Genomic DNA, 27,828 nt, shown 5'->3' on the forward strand with positions numbered 1-27,828 from the left:
ACTTGTGCTAAAAAAAATTACTGTTTATCTGAAATGGACATTAAAAGGCAAACCTCAACTTCTTCTAAAGAAAGTGTTCGGGGCAGCCCCGGTGGCGCAGCGGTTTAGCGAGCACGGCCTGCAGCCCAGGGCATGATCCTGGAGACCCTGGATTGAGTCCCACCTCAGGCTCTCTGCATGGAGCCTGCTTCTCCCTCTGCCTGTGTCTCTGCCTCTCTATGAATAAATAAAATCTTAAAAAAAAAAAAAAAAAGAAAGAAAGAAAGTGTTCCCTGACTGGCTTCCCTCCTTCCCCAATGCCCCCACCCAGGAATTCCATATCCCTGTACCACTTCCATTGCCTCCCTACCAACTTCAGTTCCACATTCTTATTACTGTAATTGTTGGTCTCATATGACATTCTCATCTCTTTGAGGTGGGGTTTCTTTTTAAAGCTTAACAAATAAATGTAAATACATACACACATAAATATATAAATAATTGGGACTGAGTGTCTATAATTAATGAACCTTTATTACTCCTCTTCACATCCCCAGGCCTAACAGGGCCTGACATACAATGGGTATTTGTCAAATGAATGAGAAAAAGACAGAATTGAATGGATTTGGTTTAGAGGGGTTCTCCAGGTGAACAGACTGCTGTGCTGTCCTACTGCTACCAGGATTGGGGGAGTGGTGGGAGGGGGCAGGGCTGAGGGGGCTCTGGCCTGCGGGAAAGACCATGACCTAACATTTGGCCCAGCTACCAAGGATTAAGTTGGAGTTCCCCAGGCTATCATGATGAGCACAAGTGCCAAGACAAATTGTACTGGCTTCCAAATTACTTTTTTTTAAATTTTTAAAAAGATTTCATCCATTCATTCACAAGAGACAGAGAGAGAAAGAGAGAGAGAGAGAGAGAGAGAGGCAGAGACACAGGCAGAAGGAGAAGCAGGCTCCATGAGGGAGCCCGATGGTGGGACTTGATCCTGGGACTCCAGGATCACACCCTGAGCCCAAGGCAGGCACTAAACCACTGAGCCAGGCATCCCCTGGCTTCCAAAAAATAAAAATAAAAAATAAAATAAAATAAAATAAAATAAAAAAATTTCATATCCTGTGATTCACTAATGAAAATAGTTACCACAAATGATGTGAAGTTCCTGAACGCTGCAAAACAGTGTTCTTGCCTAAACATAGTGACTTTGGCTGAGACAGGATCAGTGCACTTGACTGCTCACCCTGGTCATCTGATCCAATCAGAGGTGGATCTGTTTTGCTCAGCAGTGTCGATGTGAAGCAGTGCACTCTCAGCACCAGGGGTACAATGGTGAAGACCGAGGAGGCCCCTGTTCTCCTAGACTTGACTGACACCAATACAGAACTGTGGAACTCCTCACTTACACAAGTAGTTATGCAACCGATTCCAATTGTGTGCTTTGGAAAAGAATAGGGTGCTGATGACTCAAGACAATAGGAGGGCTTTTTGTGAAGAAGGCTGAGGCTTCCCTGAAGTAGGAGAGCTGGGATCTGAAGGCTAGGAAGGAAGTGACCTGGCAAAGCCAGAGAAAAGAGGATGGACGAGTCTTCCAGTCACAGAGGACAGCAGTGCAAAGGCAGGAAGGAGATGTGTCTAGCAGCCTCGGGAAGGCTTATGTGGTTGAAGACCAGACAAGAGGGCATGTGAGGGGCTGTAATGGGTGCAGTGCAGCTGGGGAGCCAGACGAAGGTCAGGCTGTGGGGAGAAAGCGTGGCTTTCCCAGGACAACAGCCCCCCCTCATGCCTCATTTTCCAGTCATCTCCTACCAGGGCTCCCTACTTCTGGTCTGGTTCTGCTCAAATCTCTGCAGCACAGCTGCCAGGATGAGCTTTCAAATAATCTACACACAAATCCGATCACGTCACTTCCCTGCTTAAAATATTTCCGTGGCTTCTCACCTTCTACCTTCTGAAGATTTAACTCATGTCTTCATTAGCTGAACCTGAGGTTTGTTCAAGTGCCCAAGACTCCCCAGTCAGCCATGCAGCTCAGGGAAGAGCTGGCCCTGCCCCCAGCTCTGGGTCTGACTGGTCTATGAGGATGCTTCTCCCACTTCCCCAGAAGTTCAAGAACAGGGAAGTAAAGTGGGCAATGGTGCTCAGAAAAGTTTCCTTGCTTTTAAGGAGAAAGGCGCCGAAAGCCACAGTCTCTGACAGCACACGAAGGAGGAAGTGCAGAGAAGCCCAAGCACTTTAGGCGAGCCACTTGTGAGCAGAGAAAACCAACCCAAGGCTATACAGCCAGATGTAAAGACCCAGGGTCTTTACTGATGTCACTGAACGTTTAATTAACCAACCCTAGAGCCTGCCTTGCCCCCTGAACTTCCTGTTACATGAAATACTAAATCTTATTTTAAGCTGGTTTGAATCTGGGCTTTTTTGTTATTTGCATCAGACAGCACCCTGATACCCTTAACCTGGCAAAGAGGGCCATCTTGGGGGGGGGGGGCCTGGGCGGCCCAGGTCATGATTTCAGGGTCCTGAGATTAAGCCCATCGGGCTCCCTGCTCAGCAGGGAGTCTGCTTCTCCCTCTGCCTGCTGTTACCCCTTATTGTGCTGTCAAATAAAATCTCTAAAGGGGGAGCATTTGGAATTTCCCTCTGCCTAGTTTCTCTGCCCAATTCTACACCCCCTTAACTCCTACCCTTAGTTCCAATCATGACCACCTTTGAGAAGTTCTCCTTTCCTCATTCTACTTGGAATACTCTTCCAAACCCCACAGACCTGGGAAACTCATCCTTAGGACCCAGTTCAAAGGTCACTTCATCTGTAAAGCCTTCTGGTACCCCTGAACAGATTAAAATCCTCCCTCTCTGGGGTCCTCACTTTCTTTTTTTTTTTTTTTTTTAATTTTTATTTATTTATGACAGTCACAGAGAGAGAAAGAGAGGCAGAGACACAGGCAGAGAGAAGCAGGCTCCATGCACCAGGAGCCCGACGTGGGAATCGATCCTGGGTCTCCAGGATCGCGCCCTAGGCCAAAGGCAGGCGCCAAACCGCTGCGCCACCCAGGGATCCCAGGGGTCCTCACTTTCTAACTATTCATTGCTCTTGGTTCCTGGGAAGGGAAGAATTTTGTCATAAGACAAACATATTAACTGATAAATAGATGACTTCCAATTTGAGTCCCCACTGCACATCCTTCTATATTGAACTATTCCATTTGTCCCTACCTTTCACTTCAGTCTTTGTCTAAAGGCTATCTTATGAAGGGACATGTGACTGGCTCAGTCAGTAGAGCATGTGACTGACTCTTGATCTTGGGGTTGTAGAGCATGTGACTCTTGATCTTGGGGTTGTGGGTTCAGGCCCCACGTTGGGTGTAGATTACTTAAAAATAAAACTTGAAAAAAAAGAGGTCTATGTCTCATAGCTAGCTAGATTCAAAGCAAATTACAGACAATAGACCAGCCTGCTAACCACAATTGCAAATCTTGCAAAGTAATGCTGGGAAACTATCAGAATTTGGCAGTTAAGACTAGCAGATGACTGCCACTTCTGAACACACTGGTTTGACTGATGGGGCCCTTATTTTTTTCCATTAGATCTTCACTTGATTCCCTATTGTGTGTCAGGCAATATGCCAGGCAAAGAATGAGACAAACCGCCTGCCTGTCTTAATTTTATGTTTTCAGAGTAAGGTAGGCAGTAAACGTATATAAGTACACTATATAATTTCATATGATATTAAGTATTATGTAGAAATAAATAAAATAGGGCAGCCCAGGTGGCTCAGCGGTTTAGCTCCGCCTTTAGCCCAGGGCATGATCCTGGAGACCCAGGATCAAGTCCCACGTCAGGCTCCCTGCATGGAGCCTGCTTCTCCCTCTGCCTCTGTCTGTGCCTCTCTCTCTGTGTGTCTCTCATGAATAAATAAATAAAAATCTTAAAAAAAAAAGAAAGAAACAAAGTAGTATAAAGGCAATGTGAATGAAATTCCAAACTTGGTTACAGAACAAGTGATCATTTTCTAGAAAAGATACTGAGTGATTCTGATACTTTAAATGCTGGGCACTCTTTTACAAATTTTCTTTATATCAGCTATTTTAATCCTCACAACTCTTTTAACACAGTAACAACTGCTAACCCCATTTTACAGACGAGGAAACTGAGGTACAGAAGTCACATGGTGAATAGGTGGTAGAACTGGCTTTTCAGTCTGGATAGTTAGCCTCCATGGCCCTCACCAATTCATTATGCTCTCAAAAGCGCTGGGGGATGAACCTGAGGTTGTTTCAAATGTGTGAAGTCCCTTCACACATACCCACAGTACTGAGCAAAACCCCCAGTCTGAAGACACATGCTGTTTAATAGTCAGCTCACTCCAACTGAGGAAATGGCAGTAGCTTTATCAACTCACGAGCCAGTTTCTCATAACCGTCCTTTGTGTCATAGAAGCAGAGGCTCTGATGTCTCTCAGTAATTCAGAGTTGGGCTTGGACTCTAGGTTGTTGTAAGCCTGAGTTTAAATCCTTGCTTTGCATCAGGAGAGTTCATTAACTCTTCTGAGCCTCAGTTTCTCTACCTATAACACAGAAATAAGAATACCTCTCTCAAGGGATTGTGGAAATCGAATGAGGATGGACTACAACACTACCAGCATAATCTGAAGCTCAACAGTGGTCAAGGCTCACGTACATGCACAATAAACCACAAGTATCAGTATTCTGCATCCCCTTCTGCAGGAAATGCCTATTGTTTCTCCATTACCCCTTCTTCTGGAAAAAACTTCCTACTTTTCCTTGGGAGTGACATTTCCCGCATTGAGGGACTACCTATTCCCAGCTAAGGAATGGCAACACAACCAGTCAGCCCAACCAGACACTTTCTTCTTAAGAATGTAAATCTTTTAGGGAGACTTGGCTGGCTTGGTCGGTTGGGAGAGCGTGTTACTTGATCTCTGGGTTGTGAGTTTGAGCCCCACAGTAGCTGCTGAGATTACTTAAAAGAAATGAAAAAAAAAATGAAAAAAAAAAAAAAAAAAACAACCCAACAACAATGTAAATCTTTAGCTAGTCATCTAAAACTAAAGGGGAAAACACATATAAGGAAACAAGCAACAACAACAAAAACAGTTGTTCATGTATCCCCACTGAAGAAAACAGACAAGACTGGCCGTCAGCTACTGCTGCCTCAACCAGAACTTCCCTGGTTCCTTATCTTTTTCAAGAACTGATTCTTTGGCTTTCTTATTGATTGTTGGACTCACTCCATGCACTTAAACTCCCATAAACCTAAACTCTCCAAAAACTCATAGTTTCTAGTCAAGTTATGTTCAGCAGAGTTGGTTTCTATTGCTTGCAACCAGAAAGCTTTATCTGATGTGTTTCTCAAGAAAAGACCAGGACTCTGTAATACACAACAAACTCTTTTTTTTTTTTTTTTTTTTGACATAACGAACTCTTAATCTCTGTTCCTTACTTCCCTGGGCAAAGAGCCTCTGTCACTAGGTGACAAATTATCCCTAACCCAAGTGGCTTTTTTAGATTTTTTTTTTTTAAGATTTATTTATTTATTCAGTCAGAGAGAGCAAGAGAGAGGCAGAGACACAGGCAGAGGGAGAAGCAGGCTCCATGCAGGAAGCCCGATGCGGGACTCAATCCTGGGTCTCCAGGATCACACCCCAGGCTGCAGGCGGCACTAAACCGCTGCACCACCAGGGCTGCCCCCAAGTGGCTTTAGAACACAACCATTATTTCAATTTGTGTGTGTCTGAAATTCAGGAGCAGTCTTGCTGAATGGTTCTGGCTCAGGATCTTTTTCATAAAGGATGGAGTGGTCTGAACACCTGATAGACTCAAAGATCCGCTTCCAAGATGGCTTGCTCACATGGGTGTGGCCAGGAGGCTTCAGGTTCCTGACCCATGAACCTCTCCAGAGGGCTGCTTGAGTGTCTTCAGGATGTGGAAGCTGGCTTCCACAGAGTAAGTCATCCAAGAGAACAAAATGGAAACCATGAGGTATCACAAGTCAGCCCTACTCAGTGTGACTATGAGGGCATAGGAATGACTGGGGCATTTGTGAGGCTGGCTGCCACATGGGGAAAGCCTAGAAACCTCAGTAGGGTCTTTTTCAAAACTTTTATTTATTTTTCCAGAATGGTCTTTATAGCCAGTCACCGTTTTCTTTCCACTGTGGACATTCCTATTCACCCCAATAAGAACATCTTTTTCAGGGGCATCTGTCTGGCTCAGTCAGAAGAGCATTTGACTCTTGATCTTGGGGTTGTGAATTCGAACACCATTTTGGGTGCAGAGATTACTTTTTTTTTTTCAGAGATTACTTAAATAAATAAATAAACCATCTTATTTCAGAAACCTGCAGACAATGACTTACAAGAATGGGCAGAGAGAGGAGATGGATATGAAGAAAGAGGTGTAAAACAGGCAGGGCGAAGGTATCAGTCCAAGGACCAGGCCTGGAGAACTGGAAAAGAGAAAGAGAAGACCTTTAGAGAAGCAGACACAGGATGCCCCAAGTGCAAGGACAAAGAGCAGTATAAAACGCAGTGCTCACCCTCGGCAGATGGTCACTTCTCCTTTACAAGCCATGCACCAGCCATCCTTCACTGTTTCACATCCAATGGGGCCCGAGAACCGAGACCCACGTGTCCAGGAAGCTGCCAAGCTGTTAGGGGCTGACCTGCTTCCTTAACACTCCTATGCTGAAGCCTTAACCCCAGGACCTCAGAAGGCGACTGTATGTGGAGACAGGACCCCTAAATGGGTGATTAAGTTACAACTGGGCCTTTAGGGTGGGCCTTCCTCCAATCTGACCCATGACCTGAAAAGAGGAAATGTGAACACCCAGGCAGAGGCCAAGGGCACACACCAAGGAAAGACCATGCGAAGACAGAGAGAGAAGGTGGCCACGGGCAAGGCAAGGACAGAGGCCTCTGGGAAGCCACATCTGCCAACACCTTGATCTTGGACTTTCAGACTCCAGAATTGTGAGAAAACAGTTTTCTGTTGTTGAAGCCTCCTGTCTGGCAGCCTGAGATCAATGTGACACACAAGTCCTCTAGACAGTTCTATGAACCAGCCCCTAACCTGTGCCGCTAGAACCAGACATGAGGTAAGAAGCTGTAAATGCACTGTGTGCACCCAGAGAATGCACTCGGGATTCCTTCCATGAGCTTCTTGGGGCCCCTCTGCTTCTCTCTGAAGGCAGTTTCTAGGCATGTCCAGGTTCCCAGGGCCACTTCCACCATCCTGCACGTCTTCTCTCTAGCTGGAAAGCACCTTCTGTATTCGTTCTCGCACTTCCTTCACTCCCAAGGACACCATCATCTCGGCCACGGGGGGTCCTTGCTAAGAACGAAAAGGGAAAACACTGCCTTACTGCCTTAAGCTGCCTACAGAGGGGACACCCAGCCTCAGTCAGGCCAACCCCAGTGCTGCCGCCTGCACCCCAATGGGCACAGTTATTAGCCTTCTACTGTCTTCACTTTCTGCGGCTGGGGATGGCTCCCCAGAGCCTGTGCTCCCCCATTGATTGGTCTACCACCCCCAGTCAACTGCCAGCTCCATGTAGGTAGGGAGTGTGTTTCATTCACTGCTATACTTGGCACAGTGCTTGCACATAGTAGGTACTCTGTTAAGTACTATCTGCTCAGGGACTGAATGAAGGGAGCGATCGTGTTTCATTTGGCTTTTTGCCCCCCAAACCAGAGCTTAGTGCCGGCCAGTGAATGTCAGCTGAATGGATGAACGAGGGGCTCCAGGGAGCCGTCCAGCCCATCTGCCCATTTACCAACTGTCCGCTGAGGGCCACTCGGAGGAACTGCATCACAGTACTGTGTCTGGTCCCTTCCAGGCCTTCTGATACCTTCTTCAGTTCACGATTCAGCATGTCCTGAGTTAGGCTTATACTGGGTGCTTCTAAGATCCTAGAAGAGAAGGGCGCCTGGCTGACTCAGTTGGAAGAACATGCGACTCTTGATCTCAGGGTCGTGAGCTCAAAACCCATGTGGGGTGCAGAGATTACTAAAACAAACAAATAGGAACACCTGGGTGGCTACATCGGTTACACGTCTGACTCTTGTTCTCAGCTCAGGTCTTGATCTTGGGGTTGTGAGTTCAAGCCCAGTATTGGGCTCCATGCAGTGCATGGAGCTTACTCAAAAAATAACAATAGAAATAAACAAACAAACAAACAAACAAATAAACTTAAACAAAGCCTAGAGAAGAGCCAGCCTATGGAGGCCTGCATGGGCCTGCGGCAAGCAGATAAGAGGGAGAATGTCAGATTAATGGTCAGCTGTGATTGTCAAGCCTGCCTGGGGGATAAGAGGGGAAGGAAGATCTACCACCCCCATCCCCATCTAAGTCGAGGAAGAAAAACAACCAAAGGACCACATACCCAGACAATTTAAGCACAATATAGGAAAACTCCATAATAGGAAGATTGACTCATTTCTACCTTGGTGTTATTGCTTGCTATGCCTCAGTTTTCTCATCTGGAAAGTGGGGATAATAACAGTGTCTGCACCTCACAGGGCTCTGGTGGGGCTAAGTTAAAAGTTGTCAGGCACTAAGAATATTGCCTGAACAGACAAGAAGTACTCCAGAGTAGAAGATCTTATATTTCATTAGAAAATTAATTATTAGGGCAGCCCCGGTGGCTCAGTGGTTTAGCGCCACCTTCAGCCGAGGGCCTGGTCCTGGAGACCCAGGATGGAGTCCCACATCAGGCTCCCTGCATGGAGCCTGCTTCTCCCTCTGCCTGTGTCTCTGCCTCTCTCTCTCTCTCTCTCTCTCTCTCTCTGTATCTATCATGAATAAATAAAATAAAATTTAAAAAAAGAAAATTAATTATTAGCTAACATTTATTATATCCAAGGGCTCAGAGGCATTGCAAAAACGAACTAAGGAATGGGTTAGACATAGGATGGAAGGAAGCCCTCAGGGAAATTACCTGAAATGCAGTGGAGGGAAGACTCTTTGGTGGTGGTGGTGGGGGGGCGTTAGCATAGAATGGCAGGAGAAAAGATATTGGGAGACCCCAGGTCCCATAACAGCATTGCCACCAACTTGCTACAAACAGTCTCTTTTTCTTTCTCTCTCTCTCTCTCTCTTTCCTTTTTTCTTTTTAACTTTTAGGGCAGCAACCATGCTCTTGTACTCTCCCTGGCCTCCATTCTGGAACATAAGACTTAGGCCTATCAGGTCTGTTTCATCCATGCTGGCGTTTATGAACTCCCCTGTGAAGTCACAGATGCCGCCTTCCCAGGTGAGAAAAACAGTGGCCAGGAACAGCATCTTGTATAGCTGCATGAAGAGGCAGGTGAACCTGGAGGCCTCGTAATCGGAGAGGCTGCTATACCTGGAGGTGATGAAGTAGGGGAAGTAGCCCAGGGTGAAGCAGTTCCCAAAGCAGAAGAGAGTCATGGTGCCTGCTGCCTGGGGCCACGCAGGTCTGCGTTGCCAGCCTGGCATCCTCCCCTCGTGCTACAACCATTCTCTGCCCACAAGTCGAAGCACTTAAGACCTAAAGTCCAATAGGCCAGCAGCTGCTCTCTGCTTTCCTGGCAGGCCAGCTGAGATCCACTCTCACAAGTGTGTTTGAGTTTCAAGAGGTTCTCCAATCAGAGCTGGACTTGCCAAAAAAATAAAATAACAACTCTGAGTCAGAGCAAAGGACAGGAGCAGGGTGGGGTGGGTCTATTTTACGTCACCTTCCCAGTTCTCTTTGGCAACTATGGGAACCCCAAACCGGAAATGCTGTAGAGGGGCTGGGGCAAGAGAGCTTCACTGGTGCGGACAATCCACCATGACAACTGTGACACTGCCTGGGCACACTGGGGTCCAGACAGCCCCCTGCCTCTGCTGGGCTTCGGGGAACTGTGTTCAGAAGTAAGGTGAAAAGACTGCCTCTTACAACAGATTCCCTCCCTAACTCGGGCGTCTGAGCAACTGAATTTCAATGGTAGGCAAGAGTTAATCATTCTCAATGCATCGTTGACTGGGCCAGGGAATCACTGTTATTTCCAAAAGTCCAGGAGGTAAAATACGGAAAATATAAAACGTAGCGCGGGGAAAAACAGGTACACTCGTCCATGTCACTTTGGGGAAGCAAGCTGCCAAGGAGCTGGTGTAAAAGTGACAGGCCTGAGGTGGCCAACAGTGCAGCTCAGGACACGTCAGAGCTGGTCCAGAGCTTGGCACAGGCACAGAAGGGACTTCGAGAAATCTGGCAGCTTCAGAACGCTTGGGTGTCAGTTTTCCTGCTTTGAGTGGGAGCCCCAGACTATCTCTGAAATCTAACCCCGTGGCAAGGATGTGGGGTTAAGGCAATGGTCCTGGTGAATTAGAACTAAGAGCTCCTATGGTGGAACACCCTAAATAAGAGAATAATAATAAAATAATAATAATAATAATAATAATAATAATAATAATAATGGCTCTTGGGAATTTATCCTAGAGATATACCTACAGACCTGCTTAATGAAGTCTATACATGGCTATTCGTTGCAGCATGGTTTGTACCTGTAAAATCTGGAAGCAGTCCAAATGCCTATCAATAGGAAATGAATTAAATAAACTATGGTAAAGTGGTTTAATAATGGGATAGGTGTAGATGTAGAAAAGAAGGAGAATGCTCTCTAAGCACTAGGCAGATACCTGTGAGGTATCTTAAACCAACCAAAGACACAGAACAGTTACATTTTTGTGTAAAAAAGAAGGATCATCTAGATAGTATTAGGAATAGTAGTAACGCACAGAGGATTCTGGAACTGGGTGGATGGGGGACAAGGATAAAAATGGGGTTCCCAATTATCTACCTTTTTTATACTTTCTAGGTGTTAAACTCAGGTTTGAAAGGCTTGAATGTGTTCATAATCAAAATATTAAATTTAAAATTTAAAAATTTCTAAGATTGGAGTTATATGTACACACATCATTGAATACTCTGACCTTAAACAAAGGAAACAGCTAAGCCTGGTACATTTCTGTTGGGGCCTGGAGTAGGATGGAAAGCTTACTTTTTGCTATGGACCTTCTTGTACCATTTGTGTTATTCTCTAGTTTTGGCCACATGCTTGTTTTGTATTATAACAATATATTGAGGTTTCTAGGCTTCAGGCACTGTCTGAGCACTCTGCACGGAGAGATATATGGCCTCTAGGCCCAGCCAGCCTGGGTTTGAATCTCTCCTCCTCCAACTTACTATTATTTTAGACAGGTTATTTCACCTCTCTGTGTCTTGATTTTCTCATCTATAAAATGGGGATACTGTTTTAACCTGATATTTTATCAGGCTGCTGTGCATTTAAGTGTATACACATACATACACACACCCTTCACATGTACATATATACATACCTAATGTATATAATACATAAAATAGCTTACTGCAGTCATGTGTGTGAGCACTTATTATCTACTTTAGTTTTCACAGTAAAGGTGGGCGGATGAACCCAGGTAGACCCAACACCAAAGCCCAAATGCAGTGCCCCCTTCCGGGGACGGTTTGGGCTCCTCTGGGTAAGCCCCCCTACCAAACGGAGCCAGCCAGCATTCATCTTGCCAAGATCCTCTTGCTAGCCATGGGGCTGTGTGGCAGGGCCACCTGCCAGCCCTGGAAAGAAGAAGTCAAGTGAAGAGCCTTGAGCTTGGCCTGTAGGAACTCACCCCAGCACACGCTTGGCAATTGCGTCCACCTTCTCTGAGATGGTACCCAGCTGCACTCGGCCCACAGCAGGGCGAGTCCACAGATAGGAGTGTGCTGGGGACACCAAATCCTGCAGGCGGCAAATGTGACCCTGGGAGAAGAAGCAGTCGCTGAACACACTGTGGACAGGAAGTAATGGGGGCGCCACCCACTCCCTCAGTCTCCCGGACACCACACCTGTCTCAGCAGGATGATCCTCTCCACGTAGGCTGGGTCCAGGACATCTCTGTCTTGTAGTTGGCTCCCAAATGTCTCCTCCACCAGGGCCTGCAGCTTCCCCACCAGCTGGCGCCTCTGGGTCTCGTTGCTCACCAGCCGACAGAGGTGCAGCCTGTAAGAGAAGCCAAGGGACCGTGCTTACAATGGCATCCCCAGCCCACCCAAACCCTCTCCCTGCAGGGGACCAGGCAGGGTTTGAAGAATGACATGTTACATGAGCTGTCCCTTCCACAGCCTAGACATGGAATATATGGGAAAGGGATGTGACCAAGGTCTGAATCAGCCTGAGAGCCCCAAGCAACCCAGAGAGAGAGCCTGTTTGCAGGGCTTCTAAAATAGTAGCATTTAACATTTTAAATTAGGAAGATCACATAAAAACAGAGGTTTCTGGCTTCTCTCAGGAAATCAGGAGATCTGGCAGCAAAGGTCCCTCATTCCCCACGCTTCAGGGCTCGAGCAGGGTGGTGGCTGCCTGGTTACAGGCACAGGACGCTACAGTCTGCCAGGCCCTCTCCTCCCCAGTTCCTCTTTCCTGCCTGCCACCCTCCCCTGTGCTACCAGCCTGGCCTGGGCAGACACCTGGGCTTACAAGGCAGGATCTGCAAGTCTCTGCCCCCTTGCATAGCTTAAAGCTGGAGCTCTGGCACAAACAGGCAGAGATCAAGAATACGGATTTCTAGGATTTGAAGCCATGGGACGGTCCAGAGGGCAGAACTGTTTGAATCCAGGGCTCACGGTTAAAAAGTTCAGGTGTCCTTGTCAGTTCAAAGTTCTCCTCTCCAGAATTATCCTAGCTTCCTTGTTGCCTCTCTTTGGAAGCAGCAAAACCTCTAGCCAGACTCGGTCACTCTTCAGAACCCCCCTCCCCCCACAGGCTGCCTTCACCCCCAGTAATGTGGGAGGGACCCGAGAAGGAGTAGTTCAGGGCCAAGGACCATTCTGCAGGCGCTTGGCCCTCGTCCCTGACATGGAAGAAAGGCAGGCAGCAGCCCTGGGTGAGTATCTCCTGGGCTCTGGAACTGGACAGGCCTGCGGATCAGACCAGCCCCGTGAGATGCCTGCAGGAGGTTACACGGTCAGAGTCTCCGGATGCATGATGGGGGACGACGGAAGCCTTTGTCATAGGGCACTGTGCAGACTAAATGAGACCATATGTAAAGCCTAGAGCACAGGGCAGCTGCAGACGGGCAGGAAGTCAGAGCAGAGGCTCCTGCACATCAGTGGTGGAAAGATGAGACCCTGTGGAAAGCTCTCTGGAGTACACACTGTCCAAAAGACATGATTTTCTTAAAAAGAAATTAATGCCACATGCTGAAATGGTTTCTAGGACTGTCTCAGCGGCGAGACAACAACAGAAAACAAGCCATCAAGAGACCCTAGTGGCCACGCTGGAGATAACACATGTCAGGTTCAGGGCCCCAAGAGGCAGACAGTAGGTGCTGGATAGCTGGCAATTACTGTTACTACTCCCACCACAACTCTAGGGTTGCTGTGATGGCGACTCTTACTACCAGCACTGAAATCATCACAGAAGTGGCTTGATGTTAGAGATATCTCAACATGACACCTTTGGCTGCAGTAAACCTGTGGGCGTCAGTTCCAACACTGCATCTCCTCCCTGATTCACACTGAGCAAAGCCCACCTCTACCTTCCTCTGGCTGCCCTCATGCTTTGGGGAGGACTGGAGCGGGTCACCAAATATTTCCCCACCCTGGTCCCATGTCCCCAAGATAATGCTTTCCCTAGATCAGAAAGGGAGGGTACAAGTTACATTTGCTCTTGAATGCCCCATTCAAGAGATGCCTGCTGTTTACTATGTGAACCTGAGATAGTTGTGGACCTGCCCTCGGTCTCAGTTTCTGCATAGGCAAAATAGGGCAGGGTCATGCAACTGACCCCACAGGTCGAATAGGAGAAATAAATGAGATAACATCCCTAAGACATCTGCAGTCAATGTAAATTCTCCGGGATCAGGCAAGTAAAGCACTGAGGAGAGCCTGTGCCCAAATTGATGCTCAAGAGATGGCATCAGTAAGTCCCTTGTCCCTTAAGCACATATCTGTCCGCTGGTTTTACCACTGAGGCCCTAGAAGGGTATGTCAACAGTGATCTGAACTGTGACTGGGTTTAGAGGTCTGAGTGAAGAACTCCATGAAACATGTAACAGGTGCCATGAGATGGTGCTCATTCACTGTGTTGGTTAGGGGGGGTTGGGGTTGGGGTTGGAGTTGGGGGATGGTGATTCTGAGATGAAGATGCCCCTTTTCCAGGCCATGGTTAACAGAATCCACACAAGGGATGGCCAGGAGTAATGGCAACGACAAAAACAGTACCCACCACTTACTGAACACTTTCTATGTGCCAGGGGCGGTGTAGAGTCCTTTGGCCGAATGTTTATTTTTATTATTATTATTTTTTTTTGTAAAAAGTTGGCCGAATGTTTAATTGAATTTTTTTTTTTTTTAATTTTTATTTATTTATGATAGTCACAGAGAGAGAGAGAGGCGCAGAGACACAGGCAGAGGGAGAAGCAGGCTCCATGCACCGGGAGCCCGATGTGGGATTCGATCCCGGGTCTCCAGGATCGCGCCCTGGGCCAAAGGCAGGCGCCAAACCGCTGCGCCAGCCAGGGATCCCCTAATTGAATTCTTAAGACAACTGCACGAGGTGGGTCCTGTTATTAGCCCCATGTTCAAGAAGAGGAAACAAAGGCTCCAGGGGGTTAGGTGACTTACTTGCTCTGTGTCAGGTCAAAAACATTAGACAACCGAGTCACATGGGTCAAATTCAGGCCTCTGCCCTAGGGGCCCATCATCAGCCAGAAAGCCCTTTCCAACCAGCAGCCACTCAGGTTCCGCACTCACCTGTTGAATTCTGGGAGCTTGTCCAGGTCCAACAGGGCTGAGTGGCAGGTGATCCTGGTCAGGTCAAACTGTGTTATCAATTCTGGCAATGTCCTGCCCATCTGGTTCTCTGCAAGTAGGCATGCCCAGCTTCAGCCCCCTGCCTCTCCTTTCAATCACAAGGGAGGCTGGGTGAGCATGTTTTGAGCTCCCCATTCCATTTCGACCAAAGGGATTCAATTTCTAGCTCTTTTAGATCAAGGGCCCAAATGAGCTTTCACTTGCAGAAAGGATTCTGTCTCTCTGGAAAATCAAGTTTGAAAACAATCAGACTAAACCAACCCTTACTGCCCTCACTGACTTGAGCTGCAGGAACGGTATGCCCATAGCCTGGCTGTGCCTGGAGATTGATTCCACTGGATTCAGATGTGGCCTGAGCATAAGTACGTTTTACAAGTCTCTTGGGTGATTCCAAAGCACAGGCAGCATTATGAACTGCTGCGGTGGGAGCCGCTCCTCTTGAGTAGCAACCGCCCCCCCCCACGCAGTCAGTGGGCATCGTGGTCAGGCCCAGGCCTAAAGAGAGTCTCTGCCACGGCCCTTCCAGGCTGTGGGACTTTAGCAAGTCACTCAAACTTCTCGGAGCCTCTCAATCCTCTTACAAAGAGCAGGGATAACTAATACCACTCAAGGATATTTTAAGGAGTAAAGCAGATAAGAGTAGAATAAACAGTAAGCAGACTATCACTCCCCCATTTTCAGAAATCCCGTTCACAAAGAGGTCATTGTCATTTGCTGCTTCTTTAAACTTTGGGCTCTAAGTCTTGGGCCAAGGATAAGAAGGCTCGGCTGGGAAAAACACTAGGGTCATAGTAATAACTTAGTAATACTGTCGGAACCCACACTTGCCATAGCGGTAGTGATAGAATTGTCATAATCATAAGATCTGTAACTTTCATGCTTACTGGTTATCAGATACTTTGCTGGGTGCTCCATACTCATGGGCTCAGTGAATCCTAACCCTATGAGGTAGATACTTCTCCCCATTTTACAGATGAGGCCAGTGAAGCTCAAAGACCATAAGCTCCTAAAGGGCAGGGGTTATATCTATCTTGTTCACTGTTGTAGCCCCAGCACTAAGCACAATGTCTGGCTCAATCAACACCTGTTGAAGACATGAATGAACTTGTCCAAGACTGTGTAGCTGGCAGGTGGCACAGCCAGGGCTGAAGACCAGGTGGGCCTCACCAAAGTCCTAACTCCTCACTCCTATGGTTTTGCTGTGACCTCCCAACTGTGTGTGTGTCGGGCGGGGGTGGCAGTACCTGCAAACCCAGAGCCACAGTTGGTGATGATATCAAGCAAGGCATCCGGCAGGAAGTCAGCAGCAGCAAATTGCTCCAGGAAAATGTCCCCTTGCCTCTTGGACAGCTTGCTGCCATCCTTGTTGAGGAGCAGAGGCAGGTGGGCAAAGCGAGGTGGCTGCCAGCCCAGGGCCTGGTAGAGAAGCAGGTGCTTGGAGGTGGAGACCAGCCACTCAGAGCCCCGCAGCACATGGCTGATGCCCATGTGATGGTCGTCCACCACACAGGCCAGGTGGTACGTGGGGAAGCCATCGCTCTTCAGGATGACCGGGTCCCCCTCCACACTGGCTACTTCATGCCGATTCCAGCCGTACACCAGGTCCTGGAAGGCTGGGGCTTCCCCCTCTAGGCGGAAGCGGATAGCAGGTTTGGGGTCTTTGGCTAGCTTCTGGGCCACCTGCTTCTGTGTCAGGTTCCGGCACCGATTGTCATACCTGTTGGGGAGCAGAGCAGCATAGTGGCTAAGAGTACCAAAGACAGACATGAGTTCTGTCTTTGTCGCTGTTGGTTAAATGACCGTGGCAAGTCATTTACTTCTCTAGCTCTTTTTCTAGTCTCTCCCTAAAAAAAAAAAAAAATATTTATTCATGAGACACAAAGAGAAAGGCAGAGACATAGAGGGAGAAGCAGGCTCCCTGCAGGGAGCCTGATGTGGGACTTGATCCCAGGACCCCTGAGCCAAAGGCAGACACAACCACTGAGCCACCCACGTGCCCCTCTTTTTCTAGTCTTGAACAGGAATAAAAAGAGGGATATATTAGAAAACCAAATGAGAAAACAGTATGGCAGACACTTACACTTGCCTACCTTCCAGCCTGTCCCTCTTCTTTGTTAATAAGGAGATGGCAAAATGCCTAGTCCCAGGGGCTGAATCACAGCTGGTGTAGCCAATCATGCAATCTCTTTCTTGATGCTGGCAAATGGTCCAGGTAGGAACACTCTACTCACTGAGACTCAAACAAAAGTATGCTTAGGGGCAGCAGAGGGTTAGGGTTCTGGGAAAGATTTTCTCTCCATTTGAGAACAGAAGAGCCACAGGAGGAAAAACTCTTTTTTTATTCCCTGCCTTCTCCTTCTGTGCTATTCAGATGTTGTCTTATGAGGACAGAACGCTTAGCCACCACAGCCACTTGGAACTGATACACAGGCACAGCAAGGAGAAGCCAAAACAGAGCCCCGATGTCTTGAAGCTACTGGTTTTATTCTTGAGTGTCTCACCTCCAGATTTCTGCAAAGTAAATGGTTAATGTCTGTGTAGGTTATGCCCTGGCTACTCCAAGTAAGGTCTGTGGACCCCCAGCAGCAGTCCCATCTGGAATCCTGTCAGAAATGTAGCATCTTGGGCCCCAGCCCAGACAAATCTGAATCTATGTATTAACTAGATCCCCAGGTGAGCCGTCTGTGCGTTAAAGTACAAGCGCCTGTAGCTTGTCCCTTTTTTTTAAAGAAATTGTTTTTTAAGTAAACTCTACCCCCAACATGGGCTTGAACTCATGACCCCGAGATCAAGAATCACATGCTCCAGGGTCGCCTGGGTGGCTCAGCGGTTGAGTGTCTGCCTTTGGCTCAGGGTGTGATCCCAGCATCCTGGGATCAAGTCCTGTATCGGGCTCCATGCATGGAGCCTGGTTCTACCTCTGCCTGTGTCTCTGTCTCTCTCTGTGTGTCTCTCATGAACAAATAAACACAATCTTTTTTTTTTAATTTTTATTTATTTATGATAGAGAGAGAAAGAGAGAGAGGCAGAGACACAGGCAGAGGGAGAAGCAGGCTCCATGCACCGGGAGCCCGATGTGGGATTCGATCCCGGATCTCCAGGATTGCGCCCTGGGCCAAAGGCAGGCGCTAAACCGCTGTGCCACCCAGGGATCCCAAATACAATCTTTAAAAACAAAAATCCCATGCTCCACTGACTGAGCCAGCCTGGTGCCCCTGGTTTGTCCCTTTTTTTTTTTCTTTTTAAGATTTTATTTATTTATTTGAGAGAGAAAGAGAGTTTGAGCACAAGCAGAGGGAGGAGCAGAAGAGGGAGAAGCAAACTCCTCACTAAGCAGGAAGCCTGAGATCACAACCTGAACTGAAGGCAGACACGAGGCCACCCAGGCACCCCAGGTTTGTGCCTTTTAAATAGGGTATTCCATTACTTGCTCCCCAAAGCATCCTGATATACAAATGTAAAGCTTGAAAACATACCTCTTGACAGAAAGCTAAGTGTTCAGTTGGTAAATGACTTTGTGGATTCCATGACAGAATTTGACCATGATTTTAAAAGACCTCATACAAATATCTAGTCCTTGTCCAAACAGTTCATTTAAATTGGAACCTAGAGGGGTACTTGGCTGGCTTAGTCAGTAGAGCTTGACTCTTGATCTCAGACTTTAAGCCCCACATTGGGTGTGGCGCCTACCTTAAAAAAAAGGGGGCGGGGAAGGGAGTGGCACCTCACTGGCTCAGTCAGAAGAGCATACAACTCTTGAACTTGAGGCTATGAGTTCAAGTCCCATGCTGGGTGTGCTGATGATTTAAATAAACTTAAAAAAGTTTTAAGAATTCTTCAGGGGATCCCTGGGTGGCGCAGCGGTTTGGCGCCTGCCTTTGGCCCAGGGCGCGATCCGGGAGACCCAGGATCGAATCCCACGTCAGGCTCCCGGTGCATGGAGCCTGCTTCTCCCTCTGCCTATGTCTCTGCCTCTCTCTCTCTCTGTGTGTGACTATCATAAATAAATGAAAAAAAAAAAAAAAAAAGAATTCTTTAAAAACAGGAGCACCTAGGCGGCTCAGTCAGTTACACATCTGACTCTCAATTTCGGCTCAGGTCACGATCTCAAGGTCATGAGATTGAGCCCCACATCATGGTGAGCACGGAGCCTGCTTGGGATTCTCTCTCTCTCTCCCTCTGTCCCCCACCCCCTGGAGTGCATGTGTATACTCTCTCACTCAAAAGAAAAATAAACAAAATGGAGCTCAGATATTCTGATGCCACTGCTGAGAGGAAGCAAGGTGGTCAAGGGCCACAGGACAGTGTTTATCAAAGTTCCAAACTGGTCCTGAAATTCCACATCTAGGAAGGTCTCCAATAAACAACCTGTACACACGCACAACAATATATGTCAACATGATCCATCCCAGCTCCTTTGTTATAACTACAGTTTGGAAATACAAAGATTAGTAAGGGGACACCCGGGTGGCTCAGTTGGTTAAGCGTCTGCCTTTGGCTCAGGTCACAATCCCAGAGTCCTGGGATTGAGCCCTAGGTCCAGATCCCTGCTTGGCGGGGACCCTGCTTCTCCCTCTCCCTCTGCTGCTCCCCTGGCTTGTGCTCTCTCTCTCTGTCAAATAAATAAAATCTTAAAAAAAAAAAAAGATTCGTTAGTAAGAAACTGGTTTAAGGGATGGTACATCTGTACAGTGGAATACTGTACAAGTGTAAGAAAAATCCATGGGCCAATATAGACTGATATCCTCAAGACGGTAAGTGGAAATGGGTAAGTTGTACAAGCTGTAAATTGTGTGCTGCTGTTGGGATGGGGGAGAAGAGAAACAATGCACACTAAGGATTGTGTTGAGTACCTAGAGGAGACCTAATAAAAGTCTCACAGCATTTGTCTATGATGAGGGAAACTGAGTGGCCAGAGTCAGAGTTAGGAGAGATCTTTGCATATATATCTCGTTGGACCTGAAACCCTTTTAGTTACTCAGAATAACCAACAATTGAAATTATGTGTTACTGTTGCTCATGAGCCAATGTGATGGTCAGCTCTGACATGGCCCCAGTGATTCCCGCCCTCCCATGTTTCTACCCTTGTGTCATCCCCTCCTCAGAGTGTGGGCTGGACCTAGTAGCTTCCTTCTTACAAAGGGAATGCAGAAGTGATGAGATGTCACGTTCTTGATTTGGTTACAAAAAGACTCTGGCTTCTGTCTTGCTTGGTCTCTTTCCTTCTGGCTCACTGGCAGCAAAGCCTGCTGCTATGCCATGAGCTGCCCTATGCACAGGCTCATGTGGCAAGAAGCAGGCATCTCCAGGCAACAGCCAGCGCAGCCTGAGGTCTGCAAGTAGCTTCATGAGAGAAACGGGAAGCAGATCCTCCATAAGCCAAGCCTTGAGAAAACCACAAAGCTGGCCAAAACCTTGAATGGAGCTTTGCAAGAGGCCCAGCTAGGCTGTGCCCAGACTCCTGACCGATAGGAAGCCACACGGTGGCCAAAGTCTGGGGGTGATCTGTTAATGCAGCAACAGCAGAGGGACATATGCAACTTTGGGGAGCAGGTTCTCACCGTGGTGTCTGGCGGTTCCTCAGCGCCTCCTTCTTCAAGAGCTCTAGCCGCTGTGGTGAGCAGAAGCAGGGGTAGGCAGCGCCGGACTCCAGCAGTGCTTTTGTGGCCTGGGCGTATAGCTCAAGTCGCTGGGATTGCTGGTAGGGGCCCACAGGACCTCCCCGGCGGGGACTCTCGTCAGGCGGGATGCCTAGGACATAGCAAGAGACAATCATCACCAAACACTAATAACGAATGTCCTTGCAGCACTGGTTCCCAGGCACTGTTCTACGTACTTTGTGTGTTCAGTAAGGCCTGTAATCCTCACGACAATCCTCAGGGTCATTACTATTGCGATTTCCCTTTCACAGGTGAGAAGTTAAAAAACAAGAGAGGCTAAGCACTCAAGGTCATGTGGCCTGACGGATAAGGAGTCATGGAGGTGTGCTGCCTTCACAGTCTACGCTCTCAACTGCACACCTCCTCTCTACCTGTCCTTCCCCCAGGTGGGAGAGCAGCCCAGGCCTGGCACAGCTGGCTCAGATCAAAGCATAGTTCCTGGTATAGTCCGTCAGGCCTTGATGGGACCCCCGGTTCTGTGCCTGAGCAGCTGTAACAAGGGATCCTGAAGATGTGTGAGTGCCACAGTGCCAAGCACCTGTCAGACTGCTTTTCTGTTCTGTTACATCGCCAAGCCTCAGAACCACCCTACCAGCTAGATGCCATCACGACGCCCATTTGGTAAGGACACTAGGCACAGATGGGTTGTTACTTCACTTGACCAATGACAAAGGGTACAACTACACTGAAACCCAGGCTAGCAGATCCCAGTCCACGCTTTTAACTACTTGTACTGCCTCAGCATCCTTCCCTGCAAGATGGAGCTGATGGCCTACTGCGCACAATAGCAGCAAGAATAGGATGCATCAGCACTCACAAAATGCTTAGCCCAAGGATCACGTGGAGAACCACGGCACTATGTGGTGTTCAATGAAATGTGATCTCTTCTGAGCCATAGCCCCAACCCAAAGTCTAGTTTCCTCAGGTCACGAAGGACAGATTTAACCTATAAACACATCCCACAGAGACAGAAGGGGCACAGAAGAGCCAGATGGTGGGGTTTCTGCCCTCAAATAGTTTTCCGACGAGTTAGGAAGGTAAGGATGTGATTAATCCTGCATACTTGACATTAACAGACTGCAGGCAAACGGGCCTGGGTTCAAACACATTGGCCTGCTCTGGAGCCTTGAGCAAGTCACCTTTCAGAGCTTCCAATTCCTCATTGAGATTATAACACCTGGGCAGTACTTTGAGGTCAGCATGAGATGGCATAGGTGAAGTGCTTGGTGTATTGCCTGCTAAGTGCTAAGCACTCAGCCAGTTTGGACTGTGATCATTATCATTCAGCTAACCTCTCCCGCTGGGTCTCCGTTTCTTAATTTGTCAGAAAAGACAGTGATTCAGGAGCCCCTTCCTGACATAACTTTAACATGTTCAGCATTTGGAATGGCCCAGGATTTTAAGAGTAGCTTTAGGGTAACTGAAAACATATGTTCATGTAACAGCTAGTACATAAATGTTCATAGCAGTTCCATTCATTGGAGTAAAAAAACTGGGACGTCGGGGTGGCTCAGTCAGTTAACCGTTCAACTCTTGATTTTGGCTCAGGTCAAGATCTCGGGTCCTGAGATTGAGCCTCACGTCAGGGTCCAGGCTCAGCAAGGAGTCTGCTTGAGATTCTTTGTCTACCCCCACCTCAAATAAATAAATCTTTAAAAAAAAAAGAGGAAATAATCCAAATGCCCATCCATTGACGAATGGATGAACAGAAGGTGCTATTTCCATATAATGATTATTTGGTCACAAAAAAGAATGAAGTATTGACACATGCTACAACATAGAACTCCTAAGCTAAGTAAAAGCCAGTCGTGTTAAAGGTCACATTATTATCTGAATCCATTTATATGAAATGTCTGGAATAGGCAAACAACAGACAATAGATTAGCAACTGCCAGGGACTAGAAGGAAGCAGGAATAGGAGTGACTGCTGATAAATATGGAGTTTTGTTTTGGGAGGATGGAAACGTTCTGAAATTAGATGAAGGTGATACTTGGCGTTACATAGTGAATATACTAAAAACCACTGATCTGTACGCTTTTTTTTTTTTTTTTTTAAGATTGTATTTATTTATTCATGAGAGATACACAGAGAGGGGCAGAGACACAGGTAGAGGGAGAAGCAGACTCCTCGCAGGGAGCCCGATGTGGGACTTGATCCCAGGACCCCAGGATCATGACCTGAGCTGAAGGCAGACACTTAACCAACTGAGCCACCCAGGTACCTGATTTGTACACTTTGAAATGGTGAATTTCATATGAAGTGAATTAAAGGAAGGAAGGAAGGAAGGAAGGAAGGAAGGAAGGAAGGAAGGAAGGAAGGAAGGAAGGAATGAATGGTGACTCCTAAGGCAGGAAGCTACAGAGGTCAGCCACCCCTCTGCCTTGCCACAATGCTGGGTAAAGAGCTCTGCTACGGGGCCACAGGATGCACTCACATGATCATACTCCACAAGGGGCTCCAAGGGTGCGACTTGTTCATCAGTGTACCTCTTGTGCCTAGTACAGCACCTGAACATAGCAGGTGCTTCGTGAAATCCGAGTTCTCATCCTGGTCTGCCTGGCACTACATGGTTCCACTCTGGCCAACTTCTGTCTTCACACCTAGTCCCCCTGCTTTGCTCACTGTGCTTGGGCCACACTGGCCTCTTTGCTGCTCCTCTAATACATTACACGCTTTCCTGCAACAGAGCCTTCACATCTGCTCTTCCCTCTGCTTTGAATAGTCTTTGCCCAGGTAACCACAGGGCTGCCCCTCACTGTGCAATCTCTGCTTTCATGTCGCCTCCTCCAAAAAGACCATCCTGACTAAGAGAACATCTCTCCCTGCCAGTTCCCTAACCTGTCACCCTGGTCTTCATAGCACTCATCAACACATAACGTCACGGTGAGAATGAATTAGTTTATCTACCTTTCCCTACTCACTGGACACAGGGTCTCCGTTCAATGCTGGAACTTGACCTTCATTATAGTAAGTGATCTTTGTGAACGAATTCCTTTATTCAACTAATCTTGACTTAAGCATCTGCTATAATGTTCTACGACAGAAGGTACAGACATGATCTGTTTTTCCCCTTTGGGAACCCAAAATCTTGTTAATAATTTACCTGAGATTAAGATACACATCTTATAAAAGTCTTGGTATTTTTGGTATTTTTCCTTGGGGAGCCTAACTGGTTCTACCTGTCCTGACAAGTAGGTGACTGTTGACCCAAGGAACACACACACACTCCTCATCTTCCCGTAGTTTAGCAGGCCTCTGGATTAAAATTCCCACAAGAAGATTGACTTTAGATGCTGTACAGGTTTTGTTTGGCTCACACAATATGGTTTATAGAAAAAAAAAAAAAGAAATTCGGGCTCAACTTTAACAATGGGAGATATTCATTAAAAAGAGAGTAATAAAGACTTGCATTTCTGAGTCCTCTGGGAAGTGAGAAGATTGAACAAGCTGGGCTAGCATTCCCACATGGGAATAAGGGCTGGCCGGAGCTTTCTCCCACTATCGGCCTACTTGCTCCAGAGCAGATGCTTGGCCTGTTTTCCTGTCTGCTCCCAGCTGGATCTGAGATTCTGCGGTAAGAAAAGGAACCTCAAAATGGCCTCGGAGCTGTTCCTCAGGGAGCTTCAGCATGTTCTGGGGTGGCACGTGCCCCCTGAGACAGCACAAATGTACACATCTCTATAGGAAATCCTCATTCTTCATCTAGGGCCCCAGGAGAAGGCCTATAGAATCCCAGCTCTGCCTTCCCCCTTGGAGAAGGTTCCTTTCCCTTGCCTGTCTCACCTGCCCACTCCAGCATGGCCTCGATATTCTCTGCTGCCCCAGGCACAAGGCGGGTCTGATCTGTGTCCTCCAGCCTGAGGATGAAGCTCCCCTGGTGCTTCTTGGCAAAGATATAGTTGTACAAGGCAGTGCGGAGGCCACCCAGGTGCAAGAAGCCTGGTAAAAGAGAACGGTTCAGACAAGACAAGGATAAACTAACGTACCTAACCCAAAAAGGTAAGCAAGCCCTGCTTGTAACAGGATGTCCCAGTGAGTGTCAAAGTTCAAGAAACAGCAACCCTGTCCCATATTTCTAGCTAAGACCCAGACAGACAGCCAGAGGATGGGGGTAGTCGACTCCTATAGCCCCTCATCCTGGAAGAAGACCACCCAAGTTTTAGAGTATGTGATTTTGTGAAAAGATTTCAGCTCTACCCACCATTCTACTTTGAAATTTGCTTTAAGGCTAAGTTCTACCAAAATGAGGACAAGCAGAGGATTATCCACTAAAGCCGTATCACACATGCATTTAACGTGTGCAAATTCAATGATGTGCTTGGGTGAAAACAAAGAAAACAAAAAAACCCATACAATTATGCTTTGCATAGACTCTTTGTTTTTCACCTTAAGTTTTGGCTTTCAACATGAACCAGTATTTGACTCCACTGTATTTCTTTGCACCTGAGTTCAAACTCCTAAGATTACCATCATTCCTGACTGAAAGCTTAAAATTAAGCATTTTCCAGGCGCGTGGGTGGCTCAGTGGCTGAGTATCTGCTTTTGGCTCAGGTTGTGATCCCAGGGTCGTGGGATCAAGTCCCACATTGGGTTCCCCACAGGGAGCCTGCTTCTCTCTCTGCCTATGTCTCTGTGTCTCTAATGAAAAAATAAAATCTTAAAAAAAGATTATTAACAAGCATTTTCTCATTTCCCCTTATCCTATCTTCTTTGGTCCAAGCCACGGCCCTACCTCCACAATGAGCTTCTCTGCATCCACAAGTGTAGAAGGCTGTGCAGGACACCAAAGGCTCTTCTGCAGACTCCAGTTCAACACTGATTAAGTAACTTTCGGCTAGTTATTGCATGGTCACCACAAAAACCAGTGGTCTCCAAGATGGAAGACGGAAGGGCCAGTAATTGAAAGCACAACCTCTCTCTCTTTTTTTAAAGATTTTATTTATTTATTCATGAGAGACACACACACACAGAGGCAGAGACACAGGCAGAGGGAGAAGCAGGCTTCATGCAGGGAGCCCAACGTGAGCCTCGATCCCACGTCTCCGGGATCAGGCCCCGGGCTGAAGGCAGTGCTAAACCACTGAGCCACCCGGGCTGCCTGAAAGCACAACCTCTTAAACCAAATAAACCTGCATTTAGATTCTGCATTCATTTACTAGTTGCTGTCCCTTGGGGACCCGACTTCCCTTGTATGAGCTTCAATCTCATCTGTTAGTAAAAACAAAAAAAATAGAAACGTCCCTCATACAGTGGTTGTGAGATCTAAATGTTGGTAAGTACAGCTTTCAATTGGTTTTAGCAATTAGTGATTTGTATTGCTTGATAATTCTTTTTACCTGTCTGTAATCAACAGCCTTCATAGGCTTTTCCTACAAATCAGCAAGGAAAATGAGAACTACAATCATAAAAAAAGAATATTGGTTACTAAGTACCAGACCTTGCTAAGAGCCTCAGTTGCATCAGCTCAAACCCGTGAGGCGGGTACCATCATTAGCTCCATTTGACAGAGGGTGACACTCAAACTCAGAGAGGTTATAGAATTTGCCCACATCACACAGCTAAGAAGTGGCAAAGCTGGCAACGTGGACTCAGCCAATCTCACGCCTTGGCAGCCAACCACTGGGTGCTCTGCGAAGGACAGTGCAAACCAGTGCTGGTCTGTGAATTAGTGCCAGCTCACAACCAACTACGGAAATTGAGAATAAATGTTTAGAGACAGCTATCTGACAGAGGAATCTTACATCTGGGGAATCTAATAGAAATACGCTCACGGGAACCCTGGGTGGTGCAGCGGTTTAGCGCCTGCCTTTGGCCCAGGGCACGATCCTGGAGACCCGGGATCGAGTCCCACATTGGGCTCCCGGTGCATGGAGCCTGCTTCTCCCTCTCCCTCTGCCTATGTCTCTGCCTCTCTCTCTCTGTGACTATCATAAATAAATAAAAATTAAAAAAAAAAAGAAAGAAATACGCTCACATCTTATACACTTTCGTATTTTCCCTTTTCAGTAACTCACTGATGTCAGGTCCTATAAAAATATTGATACATGATCAACTGGAAATTAAAAGCTAGTCCCGTCTCAATGGCTTGAGAAGCCCACTCTGCACTCTACTGCCTGCCGGAAAGATCCTGTCACTCTGAATAGCTGGGATCTTGCCACAGAGGAAGCCTTAAGTGTGGACCCTAAAGTTCAGAATCAGAGGCATGCTTGGTGTCGAAGGGGCAGAAGGTGGACTCCTTGAGAACAAAAACCCGAGGAACTAGCGGAGAGGCCCATGGCGCCCCTGCCTCACTCTCTGGCTTGCTGAACGCCAACACCACTAACCACAGGGCCTTTATACCTGCATGCAATTTCCTCTGCCCATAACGTTCCTCCTATGGGCTTCACGTCTTTGGGTTCCAGCTCAAGGGATACGTGCTCAACAAGGCCTTCCTGAGCTTCCTGCCTAAGCCCCAGCTCCCTCCCCTGCTTCGTTTCTCACATGGCTCATGGCACTGTCTAAAAGGATGGGGATTTTTTTTTTAAGACTTTATTTGTTCATGAGAGACACAGAGATACAGAGAGAGAGAGAGAGAGAGGCAGAGACACAGGCAGAGGGAGAAGCAGGCTCAGGCTCCACGCAGGGAGCTCGACGCGGGACTCGACCCCGGGTCTCCAGGATTACGCCTTGGGCCGAAGGCAGGTGCTAAACCGCTGGGCCACCCGGGGATCCCGAGGATGGGGATTTTTACACGTGCTCGTCGCGGCCACCACAGTGTAGGCGTCTTGAGGCCAGGGGCCGCCATCCTTCCCCGAGACCCCCACATCCCATCGCCTGGAAGGGCGCCTAGCACACGCAGTCTGTGCCTGACGTGCACTCATCGGACACAGAAATAAGAGGACGGAACACAAAGAACTTCCTGGCAATAAGAATAATTTCCGCTCGTGGACCTGCTTCTGCCTCTGGAAAATGGGGTCGCCCTGCCCGCCCAGTGCGATGCCACCGGAAGGGATTCGTTCGGGAACCTTGGGGGGAGGGGGTGGCGGGCACTGGACGGTGGACCTCGACCTGCAGCGTCACGTCCGCCAAGGTTACCTGTGGGGCTGGGGGCGAACCGCACTCGCACCGCAGCCCCGGCATCGGCGCCCACGCTGGCCGCGCGTCGTCCCACGGGGCGGCCCAAGGGCGCGAGGGGCCTCACGGGCCACAGCAGCCTCTTCAGGAGCAACGCCATGTGGGATGGGAACGCACACGTGGGCTTCTCAGTGCATCACTTCCGGGCACCTCTCCCGGCCAATCCGCATCTGCCACAGAGGGCGCAGCCCCGCCCCTTAAAGGTACAGGCCGTCTAG

The 27,828-nt window shown here is 47.9% G+C and overlaps 1 protein-coding gene across 4 annotated transcripts; it reads right to left on the reverse strand.

Annotated features, from left to right (window-relative positions):
• Positions 1–495: 495 nt before the first annotated feature.
• On the reverse strand, positions 496–27,735 carry EARS2 (glutamyl-tRNA synthetase 2, mitochondrial). Of its 4 annotated transcripts, XR_012035596.1 has the most exons (11): positions 27,572–27,735; positions 24,281–24,436; positions 20,398–20,587; positions 16,081–16,553; positions 14,777–14,885; positions 11,870–12,023; positions 11,653–11,783; positions 7,772–7,907; positions 6,536–7,329; positions 6,356–6,445; positions 496–4,544 (listed from the first exon to the last, which is right to left on the reverse strand). XR_012035596.1 is itself a non-coding variant. In XM_072836180.1 (9 exons), exons 1-9 carry the CDS (start codon positions 27,708–27,710, stop codon positions 7,246–7,248), a joined length of 1,572 nt encoding a protein of 523 aa, XP_072692281.1. In that variant the 5' UTR covers positions 27,711–27,735; the 3' UTR covers positions 496–7,245. The 4 variants fall into 4 exon arrangements, 1 of the variants encoding a protein (XP_072692281.1); XR_012035595.1 differs by having other exon boundaries at positions 6,356–7,329; XR_012035597.1 differs by lacking the exon at positions 24,281–24,436 and having other exon boundaries at positions 496–6,445.
• Between the last annotated feature and the right edge of the window lie 93 nt (positions 27,736–27,828).

The sequence above is a fragment of the Canis lupus genome, chromosome 8, assembly GCF_048164855.1.
Source record: "Canis lupus baileyi chromosome 8, mCanLup2.hap1, whole genome shotgun sequence".
In the NCBI taxonomy this organism is placed as follows: domain Eukaryota; kingdom Metazoa; phylum Chordata; class Mammalia; order Carnivora; family Canidae; genus Canis; species Canis lupus.

Bases quoted from the DNA above. Each gene is read 5' to 3' on its own strand.
- EARS2 (XM_072836180.1), bottom strand. From the start codon at position 27,710: ATGGCGTTGCTCCTGAAGAGGCTGCTGTGGCCCGTGAGGCCCCTCGCG. The intron at 24,437-27,571 runs GTAACCTTGGCG...CTCTTTTACCAG, and splicing joins GTTCGCCCCCAGCCCCACAG to GCTTCTTGCACCTGGGTGGC. The intron at 7,908-11,652 runs GTGAGTTCCTAC...CTTCTCTTCTAG, and splicing joins ATTGCCAAGCGTGTGCTGGG to GATCTTAGAAGCACCCAGTA.